Source organism: Pogona vitticeps, chromosome 1, assembly GCF_051106095.1.
Source record: "Pogona vitticeps strain Pit_001003342236 chromosome 1, PviZW2.1, whole genome shotgun sequence".
Taxonomy (NCBI): Eukaryota; Metazoa; Chordata; class Lepidosauria; order Squamata; family Agamidae; genus Pogona; species Pogona vitticeps.
This window is the reverse complement of record NC_135783.1, coordinates 254,162,972-254,180,379: the sequence shown is the minus strand read 5'-3', so window position 1 is coordinate 254,180,379 and position 17,408 is coordinate 254,162,972. Positions and strand designations below refer to the sequence as shown.

The window sequence follows — 17,408 nt, the reverse complement described above, 5'->3', positions numbered from 1 at the left end:
CTTTGGCCAATGCATCTGTCCATAAGGATCAGTCAAAAAGCCTTTGTACCTAATATTTCATTCTCCAAAATACTCACAGTAAATCCAAGTCATGGTGAATATAACTTGTAGTAGCCTGGTAACTGTTTCATGGGATTCATTGTCATATAATATAATATAATATAATATAATATAATATAATATAATATAATATAATATAATATAATATAATATAATATAATAAATGACAATGTGTTGCAGATTATATATTGAAGAAAAAAATAATAACAAGGGCAAACGCTTTTCAATATGCGCCATACATGATGTAAAGTACCAAGCAATTGGAAGTAAGTCCTTAAGATGCAAAGTAAATCAGAAGCTCTAAGTAGATTTTGCAACAGGAAAAAGGACTCTTAACCAGTGGGCCACTTCCTTTTGGGAAGTCCCGATTGGGGGGGAAAAAGAACAAAAGAAAGCATGTAGAAACCAAATAGAAATCCCTCTCACTGTGCTGGAAATTCAAGGCAAGACAGATGTGTGTGTTTTGATTGATGAAAGAAGAACAACGGAACTGTAAAACTTACATCTGTTTGTATGATGCTCCATGCATTAGTTAGGCCAATATTTCCATCCGTTCCATACAAATGAAGCCCTTTCTTCAGATCTCGCTGAGCATACTTATCAATCTGCAAAGCAAGCACATAACATTTGCACATAAGTATGCTAGACATGAAATCTCCAAAATGATACTGTTCAGCTGAGTTTCCCCTAGGAGGCCTTGGATGATTGCATTGAAAGTGGGACATGTATAATTGTAGCATTTTTAAAAAAGCCCAATGCATCAGGGCAGTGTGTTTTCCTCTTCCCACACTACTGCTGAATCTAACAACCTCTATGCCCGACATAAGCATAACTGGGGCAAATTAGAACAACCTGCAGAGGGCTAGTGGTGTTACTCTACAGTGGCAAAAACAATTAAGAGCCTTGTTAGTGTCTAAAGTAATACAAGGCTCTCTGCTGTTTTTAGCTAAGCCGTTCATCCATGTGTTAATTCACAACACTCAGAGTTTGGGGGGGTCTTCCTCTGTATTTAAAATGCATGGGTTCATTTCTGGTTGTTGTGATGGGGCTTTTGTCTCTTCTTAAAAGGCAGCTTTGAAAGGATAATACCTGCCCTTTTTGATTTGTACAGTTCTCTTTGCTAATTATTTTGTCCAGAAACGGTTTTTGAGGAGGATCAAAACATTGACTGACTTCTGCATGAACAGTGCACTCATCTCATTTGGGAACAAAGTTGGTTGATAGCAAAATATATGGCATCCATAAAGTGAACTCTAGGAGATATAATATAATATAATATAATATAATATAATATAATATAATATAATATAATATAATATAATATAATAAAAAGAGGATTGCAGAAAACTGAAGGCATCTACTTAGTCAACTACACATTATAGCTGGAAAATTAAAACAACTTGCAAATGATTCTTAATGCCTGAGAAAACTTGGTTTCCCAGTAGGAGATCACTATTCCAATCTACACTATACCTGCAAATTAATGTGGAGCAGGCAGAGCCAGCTGAAAAACAGAGACGTGTCTAAGCTGCAAACACCAGGAAATGCAAAATGCCAGGGCAGCTTTTGTTTCAGTCAGTTCTGCAAGCCATTGTACACAGTTGCACACAATCATCTCTCTGACTGAAATTCAGATGTTGCCCTACTTAATGTAATCTTTGTCCCCCCTGGTTCAGATCAGTAATTTTTAATAACCCTAAGTCAACACTTATAGAATGCCTGAAGGGTCGAGAGGAATATTTTGCTCGCTCAGGTGTGACACAACACATTTTCTCATTTACCATAATAGATTGCTTAACCATGCATTGCTGCTCCACATTGTATCATGTAAGAGAATCACTAATGTGCAGCTTGCATAATAGAAGCCAAAAACAAAGGTGAGAGAATCGGGGAGATCCTCACCATTTCCTAGGGTCGGACCCCAAGAGTAATAAATAGTTAACCTGGCTGGCAGTACATGGCAATGCATATGAATGGACATTGGTGTTAATCTGACCACTATGATCTCTTTCCCACTATAGCCCACGATGATACATGTATATTGCATGGCTTATTTCTTCTGTATGAAGATTTAGTAGTTATACCAGTTGCTGGCCTGAGGCCTAGCATTTCAAGGAAAAACTACATGTGACATGCAATTTCCCCGCTTATGTTCTTAACAGAAAGTTGTTGTGTGAAGTGCCATTTTTCTTAGAAGGCCCATGAGGTGGTCTCTTTTCTTCAACCCACCCTATTTAACTATCAGCTGCTTTTTTCCCCAATAGGGGAGGAGATTAAATTCTCTCCCTCCCCCTGTTAAGCGTAAATTTTGGCAGAAAATGAGCCAGAGGAAAGGGTTAAAAGTCTTCCCCTTCTCCATATCTGCACCACATTGTTCCTACAGAGTCACAGAATGAAAGGATGGAAATGTCTCCCTTTCAGAAAGTTACAAAAAATTATATATTACAATATGAAACAAGATTCCACAGTAAACACCCACTAATGCCAATAATAATAATAATAATAATAATAATAATAATAATAATAATAATAATAATAATAATAATAATAATAATAATAATAATAATAATAATAATAATAATAATAATAATAATAATAATAATAATAATAATAATGTGCTGTCAAATCAATTCTGACTTAGTGTTTTAGCCTTCCCTTCTTCTGGGGGGGCATCCTGGGACTGTGCAGCTGGCCCAAGGCCACACAGGCTGGCTCTTCTCTCAGGAGGCACAGTGGGGAATTGAACTCCCAGCCTCTGGCTCTGCAGTGAGAGACATGCCTTAGTTACATCCCAGCTGGATGATTGTAACACACTCTACATGGCCTATGGAAACTGTCAGGAAACTTCAATGGGTCCAAACTGCAGCATCCAGATTGCTAACTGGAGCTGGACACAGGGATCAGACAACTCCCCTGTTACAGCAGCTCCACTGGCTGCTGATTCGTTTCCAGGCAGAATTCAAAGTGCTGGTTCTAATAAAGCCCTAAATGGCTTGGACCCAAGCTATCTCAAGGACTGAATCTCCTTTTATGAGCCTGCTCGAGTGTTAAGATCATCACGAGAGGCCTTCCTCGGATCCACCACCTTCACAGGTGCATTTGGTGGAGACACAGGAGAGAAAGCTCGCTCAGTTGCTGCTCCCAGACTTCGGAACTCTCTCCGACAGGAAGCCAAGCTGGCCCCATCTTTGCTGTCCTTCCACAAGCAGGCAAAGACTTTTCTCTTCAGACAAGCTTTCCCTGAGCGAATGGCTGCTGAGTGGGGTTTTTTTTTAAAAGATATATTGTTGTACCTGACTATGAATGTATTTGGATGTTGCTTATGTTTTTTGATATTGTATTCAGTGACCCTTTCAGTATTGTATCCTCACTGTTACTAACTTAACTACTGTCTTTTAATTGTTGTAAGCTATATTCGGCCCTTTTAAAATAAAAAAGTGAGATAATTTTTTTAAATAAATAAAATACCTAAACCACCGAGCTATCCAGCCGGCTATGCTAATCATACTTTCTTTAAAATCTTTATAAGCAGAAAGGGAATCAACAGTGAAGTGAGGAAGTTCTATAAATTTTAATAAAAAATGAAACAATCTGCTCTACATGGGTAGAAGATGTCTAAACCTGAAGCCTATGATTATACAATGCCTGTAGTTTTAGACTTCCAGGAATAAATAAGGACTTCTTTGTCTCACCAATATGGTCATTTTTTGTCCTAACAATTATATTCTCACTCTTTCTGTCTCAAATGTACATGTCAAACTGTTTTAAAATTACTGTGAAATAGAGTAAAACAAAAAATGAAAAGGAACCAAAGGATCCAGTGCCCAGTATGACCAATATTTCTCTGAATATTTATATTCAGATGCAGAATTTTTAAAAAACCTACCTCAGTTCATGCACTGGCTATCTAGCGTAAAGTGCAATAACGACTGGACCTTCTACACAGAGAGGTCTTGAAAAAAACTAAACTAAACAATAACACTGTAGCTTGCATCCAAACTTCTCTCCCACAGATGGGAGCATCCCCTGAACAAAGCTTCACTCACAAGATGTGCCTTCTGTCTGAAGTGAGGGAAGTGATGACTTTTGTGTTCCTCATACCCACTTGTGTCCTGCAAAATTCTGTTCTGGAGAACCGCCCAAAGCGGAATGAGGTATCAGCAAAAACCACCACTTCCTGTGTCAGCAGGACTTTCGTTGCATGAAAAGTTTTCCATGGACAGATGGATTTCCTCCAATTCACAGGAAGCTACGCTAGGGTCCAATCAATTACTATCAGGGATCTAGAATACCTGAGAGGAAACACTTTCTGAAACTTGTCAGATGCATGATGTTGTATTTGAGAAAGCGGGAAACCTTTCTCAATAACTGCTGGGAAGACAACAAGTAGTTCCAGACAGGCAACACACAGAGGTTTACACCACTGAATTCTCTCTAACCCCACTGGCATCAACATATTCTTCAACTAGAGTGGATGGAAGGTAAATAACATGTGAATCTGGACTTGAGGAAAAGCCAGGATGATCTGATTGGCATTAAGACACAGTGGGAAACAGAGCTCTGCCTTCTGTGGCCAGTTGTTATATATTTAAGGGGAAATATTAAAAACACTGTGAAATGCCTTCCAGATAAAATAAAATAAAATAAAAAGATGGAGCAAGAAGCCCCATCCTGTGGTCTGAAAAGTGTGTGAGCTGGAGGTGCCATGACTATCTCATATGGTAATGTAGGGGACTCGGAGACTATGTCTACAGAAGAGAGCTGATGTGTTCTTCCTGCAGTCTTGATGAGAGGGTATTGTTCCATTCACACATTGTGTCACATAAACACAATGGTCTCTGGGAGCACATGCGTCGTTAACAGACCTGGGCAATGGGGAACTGACTATCTGAACAGTTGCCTCTGTGTGGACAAAGATGTACGGAAATACAATTAGCTGGTGGCAGGGAAAAGTGCAGAGGGTGCAGCAACACCACAGAGACTCCCCCCCCCAATCCTTCTCCTTTGAGCCTGACACTGACCCTGCATGATACAAACCCACATTTCTCCCCAGTGTGAAATCATAACCAGGACCATAGCTCTTTGTATGGCAACATCTTAGAACACTTCAAAAACACGAGCGAGAGAGAGAGAGTTATTCAGTGATATTATTGCTACTGTCCAGCTGGGGTTAATGGACCTGGTTTCTATCCCCTCCCTGTCAGCTGTACCCCAAAGCAGCATTCTCATGGATTCCCACCTGTGGACTGAAATTCTAATTTCAGGCCCCACTGCTCCTTCCTCCAGCACGATCACATTCCCCTCACCCACCCTCCAATTACTGAGATCTCAAGCAGCAATTATTTCATACCAAAGAAAGCTGCCTAGGCAGTGTCTCAATATTGGTAAGTAAATATTTCTGACCTTTCTGATGATTGCTTCCCTCCTCCCACTAACAAGGGAGAAGAAGCTGTAAAGAAATGACAAAATATCCAATTGTTTCCCACTGGGTGAAACTTCTAATTTCATGCCTTGATAATCATTCTCTACAGATAGCGCAGAGCTGAAAATTGAATGTAAATAGAGAACACCTAATCTATAAGGTCATTTGCAGGAGCCCTACTTCCTTCTGGGAAAAAATGTGATTGATTGTACTACCAGATGAGGACAGCTTAATACTGGTGTGGGACATTATTCAGTGTATGAACTTGCCATGAAGGTGAAAGATTCACAGAGCCTCATTTTAGGATGGAGGCTGCATAGAGTTCTGGACATTAAAAAATAGCAAGAAAGCAGGCTCATTTAGGCCCAGATCTAAATACATTTGAGGCTTAACAGTAGGCTTCCAGTGGATAAATTAGAACACAGTCTTCCACTGCATAAATAAACACAGATTCTAAAGATTTTGTCATTTTAATTGGCTTCTTCTCAATGGTGCACCTCTAGATTTCTCTTCTAATCTACCCCCCACATTGTGGTGTCTTGACTTCTGATCAACTAGGGGCAGTTTTTTCAGATGAAAGCATTTCAAACTAAACCTTCAAACCTGAATAGGCATGAAATTAATACATTTCATTGACTTAGTATGCCAACAACCAAAGGGAAGTCTTAGCATCTTCAGAGGACAGCACTCAAAGACTGGCAAAACGTCAGGAAGAACAACCTTCAGAACACCGCCAAAGAGCTCGAAAAACCCACAACAACCATTAGATCCTGGCCGTGAAAGCCTTCGCGAATACAGTCAAGAGTCATCTTACAGTTTTTCCCACAGCAGCTCCACCACTGAACAGACAAACCAATGATTCAATTATCAAAATGATTGTCAGTATTACAGTCTAGATATTGTATATCAAATTGTAGAAATCCTTACTTAATGGGTGATTTATGATCTGTAGACCAACTACAATGCCCAAATCTTAATCCTGTGGGTGTCATAGGATGGGATGTGCAGAGAGTCCATCCACATGCCCAGAAACTGCAGCTCCTATGTGAACATTCCTTACTACCTTGAACATAAAAGGAAAGATTTTGGCCTGCAGGGTCTGCCAAAATTGGCAGACTTTATCAATACACCACTTCCATCCTTTCCTAGGATTGGTCTAGGAGGCTCATGTGATTGTCTCTACACAAATTCCCTCCCCCAGCTTGAATAAACAGAAAGAGGTTTTGTTGTTGTTGTTGTTGTTGTTGTTGTTGTTGTTGTTGTCGTCGTCGTCGTCGTCATCTTAGGACTCACCTAAGTGGAGCCAGGGGTTGCAGGATCAAAGCACTAGGACCTTCTCAGTAGTGGAGACTGACCTGCTCTCCCCTCAGTCCCCCTGTTCCTTCTGAACTCAGCTGCAATCCTCACAGAAACTGGTGGGTTATTTTTTTCCCAAGAACAACAAATTCCTGCAAGTCATCTCTGCTATAACACAAATTATTTGAGTGTGCTTTAGTCTTTAATGGCAAATTAAGAGAGCTTACAAAAGAATTATTCCTCATTGGTTGATATGGTCCAACACAGCATTACTGGACTTTCCTGGAGAGGGAATGCTTATGAGGACTGCCATGATGAGCATCTCCATTTTCAGTTTGACAGTTACACCACTAGTAACAAAGCGAACAACAACCCCCACAAACCCTTAGTCATTTGGAATGGGTATTACACTCCACAGACATTCACAGGCCAATACAGTCTAATTAGGACATGGAATACATTTTACGCAAGAAGTCATTTTGTATGTAAACAAATTTCCAGACAAGGGGAAATAACATGGAAGTCTGGTGCCTCACAAACCCTCCATTGCTAGTGAAGCCTCAACATTGGAAGCACTATGCCAGCAGTAGCTCTGGTGAGATTCAGGCGAGAAACAGAAATTACACTTAGCCCATAATTAGAGGGGAAGGCATGTTAATGTTGCAGAGAGACATTAATGTTCCTCTTCCAGACACAGGCTATCTCTCCAGGACTATATCTGGGCTAACAAGCTGTAGTGGAAGACAGACAATTGATAGGCCATAACTTTATCACTGCTAATCTGTGTTGCAATTCTAGCACAGTCTGAGCTGAAACCCAAATGTTGCTTTTTGGATTACAACTCCCAGTTTCTAAATTCTTTTATCACCTCTTCTCCATCTGAAAAGAAGTAAATTCTTTGGTGATAGATCAGACTTTGGTAGCTACTTTCTACTTCCATCAATCCAGTGTTAGAAGAAATCTGGAACAATCAAAACTGTAGTAACAGCATACCTTTTTGTCTTCAGGAATGTTTTTGTAACCCCCTATGGGCTGGCTACTTGATTCAATCCAGGGAGGGGTAGTGCTTAGGAAGGAGAGATGATTGTAAAGGCTCCTTTTAGAAAGAGAAAGAGATGAACCAGAAAGGAGCTTCTGTGCCCTTGGAGCAGAAGTCTGGCCCTGTAGGTAACAAAAAGTCAATCCTTGTATTTGGAGGGGCAAATCTTCGCAGTGGTCATCTCTACCTTTCCTTGCATTCTTAGAGTCTTGAAGATTTTGTCCCCAGAACTATCTTCCTTGAACCTTGGATCCTTGGACAAGAGGAAGATTGAGATGTTTTGAGATTTGGTACCGGGCATGTACCAAACTAAGAGAGAATTTTAGGGATTTGTTTTCTACGGCTGCTGTCTACTATGACAGTTTATTTGTGAGTGGAACTCACAAACATACATTTCTGTAGCATCCAGTTTAGGCTGAGTTTGCATTATCATTGTTGTTGTTGCTTTTGTTATTTGATTTAAAATGCCAAATCATTACAAAGTTTATTGTGTTTACAGTGCTCATTCAATTTCCTCACATAACCGAGAGAGCAGATCACTTTACTTCCACTTTCATGCAAGTGTGTATATTGTCTTATCAAAACACTCCTTTCGCTGAGAGGAAAAATTCATCTCCTTTCAGGTTTACTGATTACTGATGCAAAACGGATGCAATACCCACACCTTTGGCTTCCTCTAATTGGTAGAGTAGAGGCTGCACAGCCAATACTAGGAAACACACAATGTTTGAAGACAGGCTTTATGGTTGGGACCATAATTCATTAATTAGGGTGGAACTTCCACCAGTCAGTCACAACATTAAACATGCCTGTTCTTGTACTGCTGAACTTCCTTAAGGATTAACAACAAATACCTAATGAGTGTGCATGTTTCTCTCTTAAGCATGCATGTTAGTTTCTTAGGTCATAGATTTAGAGTGAAAAAATTTTTATGAGTCAACCTGCGAGCTTTGACCAATGCCAAACAAAACGAATTTTTGGTTTAAAAAATAGCCTTTAGGATCACTTGCACTACCGTTATCATATTTTAAAGACATAAAGCCATACAATTAAGTAGTGAAATGGTATCGTTTAGGACATGCCTCCCCCAAATTCTTACAAATGATACAGATTGAACAGCAGCTGATATTAAATATATTTTCCAAAAGTGTAGAATAAGATGATGCTTCCACAACCAGAAGCTTTAATCTGTCCTAACATCCACCCACAAATAAAGTTTTTCTGCCATAAATCAAACAGATCACAGACCGAATGGGGAAACTTTTGAAAAAACACAACCTACAAACAGTACTCAGGCCCACCACAAAAATTCAACAAATGTTACGGTCAGTAAAGGACAAAAGGGACTCCTTCACCACTGGAGGAGTATACCGGATACCTTGCAGTTGTGGCCAGGTATATATTGGAACCACAAAATGCAGCATCCACACCAGAATCAAAGAACATGAGAGACACTGCAGACTAAAACAACTGGAAAAATCGGCATTAGCTGAACATGCCCCAAAACAAGTTGGACATGAAATTCTATTTCAAAATACTGAAGTACTGGACAATACCAGCAGTCATCATATTAGACTGCACAGGGAAGCCACTGAAATCCACAACTACCAGCAGAGCTTCAACAAAAAAGAAGAAAGTCTAAAACTCAACAAAGTCTGGCTCCCAGCACTGAAAAATACAGCGTGCAAAAGGTCAACGAACTCTACCCAGCCACAAGGACCAGTGATCACTGCACACAAAAGACCAGCTAATGACACCCTTCAATCATAGTGGCAGATCATCTCTCCCTTTTATCAGAACAATACACCTACAACAAAAACACACTGATCACCATAATCACCCAATCACCTGAAATGAACAAAAGTGGGTCCCACAGCTATAAAAACTCAACTATCCAACAAACTGTAACAGAGTACAGATAGAGTTCTGACTCCTGTCCTCTGAAGATGCCGGCCACCAAGACTGGCAAAATGTTAGGAAGAAAAAACTCAAGAACACAGCCAAACAGCCCGAAAAACCCACAACAACCAACCCGGTATTAACTTATTTTACCAAAAGAATAAGAAACCCAACAACCTAGAGTACACATGTCAATAAAAGTACAATTTCAATTAGCTATCACAAAGGCTTTATGAGAGAGGAGCAAATCAACATGGGAAGTCATCATTTTCATTGTTAAACCTAATAACCACTATATGATTTCAAACTGAGTAGAAGAGAAGCATTGAGATATAATAATCAGTAGCAGTAAATGCCAATCAGACAGCAGAAGAAAACTGTCAGTAGATATGGATACCCACAGAGCTGTTCAATGGGATGTGAATTATCAGTACAACTCATTTAACTAATATAAAAGTGAATAGATGAAAATGTATACATTGAGGGGGGAAATACAGTCTGATGACTGAAAAGGCAACACCTTTTTTTTACCTCATATAGGTCTCCAGACTTTGTAAACTAATCTAGTTCTACAGTGGTCAAAGTAAACACAAAATTCAGGAAGAATGCACTGCCCTCTTCCTGAATTATTGTTCTTTTTTCACCAGTGACCTCATCTCTACTGTTCCCTTTGTCTAATATACGGTGGGACCTGTTCTTCACTGGCACATAATAAAGTGTAATACTAAATAGGCGCTTTCTGATGGTTTGTTCCAACCTGGCACATTGGATGAAGTACGCACTGGACATGTTTTGACAACCAAGAAAGGACAGAGCCAAATAGATAACCTAGTTCCATAGTATTCACTGAAGTGTACAAAACTAAAAATTAAAAGTTAAAAAAAATCAAGCCATAGCAAGCTGGTTCAAGATATTATCTGTGCTGAGATGACAAATGAAACGGTAACATCCCTTGAGGTCTCTCTTTCAGGCTCACTACAGTAAATTCAGAAGACTTATTTTGATGTCATGCTCAACTTTAGAACACGTAAATTAATAATAACAAGTGTTTCAGGACAGAGCAATGTGCCTCTTTTCTCCCACCTGTGCAACTGTAGTCAAATGGTACCTGACTGGAAGTGGGGGTACCAGCTTTGCTGCCTTTTGTACATAGCACAGAATATCTGAACCCACATGAAGACTGTTCTTTAAATTAGATTAGATTAGATTAGATTAGATTAGATTAGATTAGATTAGATTAGATTAGATTAGATTAGATTAGATTAGATTAGATAAGGCATCCTTCAGTCTCAAGACACTATGGTAATGTGCTCTGTATGGAGGACTTGGAACAGCGTCTAGTGTGGCTGAGGAGGCCAATTCGAGAGTGACAATCCCTTCCACACTGGAGACAAATCCAATCTGTCCCCTGTCCAGCTCCCTGGTTTTGCTTCCTTTGTGACTTCCTCTTTGCCTCAGCCTGCTGGACAAGGGTCTGTTCAAATTGGGAGAGACCATGATGCACCACCTGCCTCCAGGCTGAACACTCAGATGTCAAGGTTTCCCATCTGTTAAGGTCCATTCCTAAGGCCTTCAGAACCTGCTTGCAGATATCCTTGTATCGCAGCTGTGGTCTCCCTGTGGGGCGATTTCCCTGCACTAATTCTCCATACAGGAGATCTTTTGGAATCTGACCACCAGCCATTCTCACAACATGACCAAGCCAACGTAGATGTCATTGTTTCAGTAATGTATACATGCTAAAAGTTCCAGTTTGTTCTCTATTTGGAACTTTGTCCTGCCAGGTGATACAAAAAATGCATCGGAGACTACGCATATGGAAGGTGTTCAGCTTCCTCTCTTGCCGTGCACAAAGGGTCCAGAACTCACTGCAATACAGGAGTGTACTCAGGACACAGGCTCTGTAGAACTGGATCTTGGTATATGCCATCAGCTTCTTATTGAGCCATACTTTCTTTGTGAGTCTAGAGAACATGGTAGCTGCTTTGCCAATGCGTTTATTCAGCTCGACATCTAGGGAGAGGGTGTCAGAGTTTGTTGAGCCAAGGTACACAAAGTCATGAACAACCCCCAATTCTTGTGTGGAGATGATAATAGAGGGAGGTGAGTCCACGCCCTGGCCCATGACTTGTGTTTTCTTCAGGCGTTCTTCAACACAAGCTGGCATTGTGTTAAAGAAGGTGGACTGTTGCATGCTGACTTCTTAACTCTCCACAGTTCACCAAGATCTGTGTCAACTGAGTTACACATATAACTACGAGGACTTTGGTCAACATAACATGTTCTTCTTAGTGAAAGAGTAATTTCATGTTTGTTCCATAAAAAAAGAAAACGGAGGTAGAATTGAATACATACAGTATGCCACCTGTTGTTTAAAAAGAGGGTTTATCTACACAGTTGGATTGGAGCTGGTTGGAGTAGGTTAATAGAGTCCCCAGGAGATCTGGTATTTCATTTGGATCCTTACATCCAAATGGCATATGGACTTCAAATGACCCTATATAATCCACTTTTAAAAGTGTATGTGTGTTAGCTATGTGTATCACAGTATAGGTGATCTTTAACAGAACTGTACAGTATTAGGTAATGATTCTCTTAAAGGTCTAGTCAAGAGCCTGCTGCAGCCTAATAACATACCTAATACACAAATACACTTCTTTCCTTTGTCTCAAAGGGCCTGTCATGAAACTGCCATGGCAGCAGATTCAGAGCTGAGGCAGTTTCTCAGCTCGTCCTTTAAGACAGGGGAAAGAAAACATTTTTTTAAAAAAAACTATAGTAGATGCAGTGCATTTTTGCTGCTCTAATGGAGCAGAGGAAATGTTAAATTAGCCAGTACCCTGCAATGGCTCTATTAAACCAATTCACAATATCGCTAAATCAAAAAAGGAAGGCTTTTGGTTTGTTCCAGTGATCACATGTTCTTGAAATGGACCAAAAGACAGCAATCTTACTTGCATCAAAAAAATAAAAAAATAGAAGCCTCTGATACTGGGCAGAAAGGTAGGACCACCCTGGGTACATATTGGTTAATTCTAGCATATGTCCAGAGATGTCACTGGATCACCATATTTAGGAGGAAACTGTGCAGTGGACGGCAAACAGCAGACAAACTGCCCCTCTAGTCAGTCTCTGAGAGTAATATAGAAGTTCAGTCCTGATTTTATGAGGTTAAGACAGTACCATGCTCATCTCTTGAAGCCTGTAGTGAGGACATCTTTGGGAATGCAGAGATTGTAGGATTTTTTTAACTGCCTTGGTTGCTATAGGGGATGCCATGTCACCTTTCCCATATGGTTAACAATCTGCATAAGCAAAGCCTTACAGATAATACATAATACAAAAGAGCCACATTATCTTTAATTTTTTTTTTTTTTGCCATGCAGACAATTGCAACTTACAGTGTCCCTAACAGGGTTTTTGAGGTATATATGATGTTCAAGGAATGCTCTACTATTGCTACCTGTCCCCTCTCCAGTGATATTCCATGGCTGAGCTAGGTTTTCAATCCTTATTTCCCAAGTCCGAGTCCAACCCTCTGTCCACTACACCACAATGACTCTCACTTAAACCAAATAGGGAAACAATATCTGCAAGCAAGCAAGCAAGCAAGCAAGCAAGCAAGCAAGCAAGCAAGCAAGCAAGCAAGCAAGCAAGCAAGCAAGCAAGCAAGCAAGCAAGCAAGCAAGCAAGCAAGCAAGCAAGCAAAATGATTAAAAAGTAATTTGATGGAAACCTATTAAACATGGGATGACAAAGAGATTAATGTTAGCTAGAAATTATTTAGGACAAAGTGAGTGGAAAAAAGAACAGTTGCTTCATGATGACAAGAGGCTTCAAGAAAGGATCTCTTAATGGCATCAAAGAAGAGTAGAATGTTTGCAACTTTAGTTGAAATGGTTGTACTGTATTGTGTTCCAATTGCTATTCCTGTTGGCAAAAAACAAAAACAAAAACCTAAGAAACCACTGAAGCAAAGAAAAAGTACTTTAAAAATAGAAACCGCAAGCAATCCTATTTATCATGAAAATGCTACCTTAAAGAAAGGAATGATGTTATAAGGCATGTAGAAAGGTGGTTTTAAGATTTTCTGTTGTGACAAAAACACCATGACCAAGACAAGCATGTGCAAACACACACACACAAAACACAAACACACTCACATTCAGTGAAATACAAAGGACCCTAGTAGTACTCTTTCCTTAGAATTGACAAATGGTTCATGTTATAAAAAAGGAAAATGTGCCTTCTATCATTACCTTCTATCATCACAGATAATAGAAGGTGAGCATCCATAAATACCTAGGTTGATGAAGACCAAACACACAGATAAGCAAATTTTATCTGACCTTCTGAGAAAGAAAGCAGCAATGCTGAATTATTTGCACAACAGATGAAACTGGACAACATACAACTTAGGCTGCAGTCCTACACACGCTGAGCCTGAGAGCACGTCCCACTGGAGGACATGGGAAGAAACACATCATTTGATTGAAAAAAGTAAGGGAAGATGAAAAAGGAGAAAAAGCTAATGCCATGAGAATACTCATACCCCAATGATCTCTTTCAAAAAAATAAAAAACACACTGCACTGCTGAGAGGTTTATGAAACTAGAGAAGGAGAAACACCAAACCATTACACAAGGAAGTGAGCCAGGAAGCTTATATTCCAGCCCTGACATGCATTAATTTATGGCTGCTAGCTAAGCACAACTGAATTTCCTCAAGCATTGGCTTCATTCCCCAAAATACATCAGAGGAGGAAGCAGCAGGCAGCACAGAAACCACAGACAAGACATCCTCCAAGATGAAGAGTTGCCAGCCCCATTTGTAATTCTATCAGAACATCAATGCAAACAAGCAGCCCATGAGATTAGTTATCAAAGTCTGCATTTGTCACAGACTTAAGATTCAGATCTCTACCACAGGTGATCCTGCAGGAAGACAGGCTTGAGTTCATGCTCATCATACAAAAGATGGCACAGCGTTTACGGACCTCATACAAAAGCCAGCAAAGTGGGGGGTGGACAGAGATAAACCACATGCAGTGACCACTTGCAAAATCTTTCGGAAGACACATACGGGACACCAATCTGCTATCTTGAAAGAGAGAGGAAGTATGCAACCTGTAGTTTAAACAAAAACTCAGTGCAACAATTTAACTGAATTCTTTTTCCCTGCATTTCTAGAAAATAGTCAAGCCTAATACTGCAAGGTTACCCTACCAGGCTGCTGATGTGTACCTGAGCACCAAAAAGGGTTTCCTGGCTCTCCCTCTTTACCACTGTGGGGGGTCCACTGTGTGTACAATGGCTACTTATGCATCAGCCAAAAAGAGAAACTAGTTCAAGACTAAGAAAGTAGGGACAAATATGTGTAATATTTGCATATGCTAATTTATATATTAGCATGTGAATCAAACACAGCATATCTCACCACAATGACTAGGTGACCTGTATACCTGTTGAGCCCACTCTTCGGTCACTGCTCTATATTCTGATGCTTTTTATCTTCCAACCAACCTTGGATGGAACAGCCCTTCAAAGGGAAGGATGACCTTTACAAGACTGTCCTGGAACAGTCATCTGTAAGACAGGGCACACACTTATTTTGCTACATTGCAGCATTTGCTACATTGTAGTAAAATAGGGGATAGTGGTGGAGCTGCTGTCTTGCCTGAGCTGGGGATGCCTATTGACGAGGAGAGGAATTGTCCTTTGAGTCCTAATTTAGTCTCCTGAAAACTGCTGATGTTTTTCTGCACCTGAATGTAATCTAGGGATAAAGGAAGTCTAGCCTCCTTGTGCCAGTACACAACACTGCAAAGTTAACAAATATCTCATCTTTAGAGTTTATAGGTTTTGGAAGGGGACTCAGAATGGGAAGACTTTACAGTGGTGCCTCGCTTGATGATGTTAATTCGTTCCAGCGAAATTGCTGTAGAGCGAAAACATTGTCAAGCGAAATAAAAAAAAAAACCATTGAAAGGCATTGAAAAACAGTTCAATGCGTTCCAATGGGCCGAATACCTGCTCGTCCAGTGAAAATCCTCTATACGGCGGCCATTTTCAGTGCCTATATAGCAAGGAATCTGTCCTAGAAAACAGTGGGGGGCCATTTTGAAATCCGGTGGCTATTTTGAAACCCGACAATCAGCTGTTTGCTGATCGTCGTAAAGCGAAAAATCGGTTCCCGAAATAGGGAACCAATCATCATCAAACAAAAAAACCCAATCTAAACATTGTTTTGCGATCGCTTTTGTGATCGCAAAAACTTCAACGTTGAGCAGATTTGTCGTTAAACAGGGTAATTGTCCAGCGGGGCAGGACTGTATATGCGTGGCTTGAAAACTGTTGTTAAAGTACTACCTCTTTTCCTATTGTGGTGAGGGTTTTATGCAGTTTCCTCAACTCTGCTTTCGTTAAGCCACAGAAGACAGGCAAGTCTATTCAGCAAGAGTCTAGACAGCTGGAAATAAACTGTTCAGCTGTTTCTGGGTCACTTCTGAATATTAGTAATATATCTTCTCTGTTCTTCATCCTGGGGTGCCAAGGTTCATTTTTATTTTTTATTCTTTTAAAAGCACCCTCAGCCATCTTGTAGGCAAACAGATTTTTGTATGATCTACACCAACTCTAGCAGATTGGAAATCTTGAGGACCATCTGGAGAAGCTGGAAAACTGGCAGAAAAGAAAGACACGAGGCATGGCTACTCTCACCCAGAAACAGAGGCGTATGCCTTGTAGATTCCAGCTCATCAGTCAGAAAGGTGTGTATAGTGGGGTACAATGTTAAACGGCTCAGAAAACAGGACCGGGGGGGGGGAGCTTATTTCTGCTTTTGCCATGTCCCAGGTCTGTCTCTCACTTTTGCCTGCCAAAAATTTATGGAGGATTTGTTTTTCCTTTTTAAAATGAGCACAGATTGGTAGGTGTTTCATGAACAGGTTGATAATTTAATGCTTTTCAAGGAAGCTGAACCCTTGCAAAGCCTTACTTATTTACTCATCCATACAAAAATTTTAACTGGATGATTTTCATATCCTTCAGTGCTCCTGGAAAGTGTGTACTACGTTGCATAGAAAATTTAATCACATTTAAGCTGCACATAAGCAACAGATGGATTCTGACTCCAGGGTCACCTCTTTTGAAAAAGGATGTTCTGACATTCTACATATTCCTGTGCACATTTATTTTCACCCCTCACTGACAAAATGTGTGCTAATCCAAAGCTATGTCAGAAAGCTCTCAGGCAGTATTTATGTCTTTCCTTTCTGCTGGATAACAGGGTAAATAGGATAGTAAGAGAAAAATAAATAAGTGAAGATTAATATTTCATAAACATAAGGATTGCATCCAGATTTCTCAGCAGCAGAGTTCTGTTCAAGGAATACTAGGAAAGAGACCGTCAGGTATTGATTCGGTCTCCTTCTCTTGAAATCCTCCATGTCCCTCCAAACCTGCTCTGGAAGACTGGCTTGTGAATGCTCCTGGGGAGATGATGAAAAATGTGTGCCATTGAGACCTTCCTCCTGGGATGGAGAACACATAGCCTTCCAAATGATGCTAGAGTGCATCTTCCATTTATCTTCACCATTGGTTTTGCTGAACATGGAACAAATAGTGAAGGAAGTCACAATTTTGAGTTTGCAAGACCTGAGTAGGAGTTGATAGGATCTTTCAGAAGTCATGA

The 17,408-nt window shown here is 40.2% G+C and overlaps 1 protein-coding gene and 1 long non-coding RNA gene across 9 annotated transcripts in view; one reads left to right on the top strand and one right to left on the bottom strand.

The window, feature by feature from the left end:
- TSPAN4 (tetraspanin 4) overlaps positions 1–17,408 on the bottom strand; it is a 744,385-nt gene that overhangs the window by 17,574 nt on the left and 709,403 nt on the right. For all 8 annotated transcript variants that reach the window (XM_072985627.2, XM_078383668.1, XM_072985626.2 and 5 more), the window contains one exon: positions 564–665. In XM_072985627.2, coding sequence (XP_072841728.1) covers positions 564–665 — 102 coding nt within the window. The remainder of the gene's footprint in view (positions 1–563; positions 666–17,408) is intronic.
- Positions 2,604–17,408, top strand: part of LOC144586049 (uncharacterized) — a 55,283-nt gene continuing 40,478 nt past the window's right edge. The window contains exon 1 of the long non-coding RNA XR_013540753.1: positions 2,604–16,485. This is a non-coding gene — a long non-coding RNA (uncharacterized LOC144586049). The remainder of the gene's footprint in view (positions 16,486–17,408) is intronic.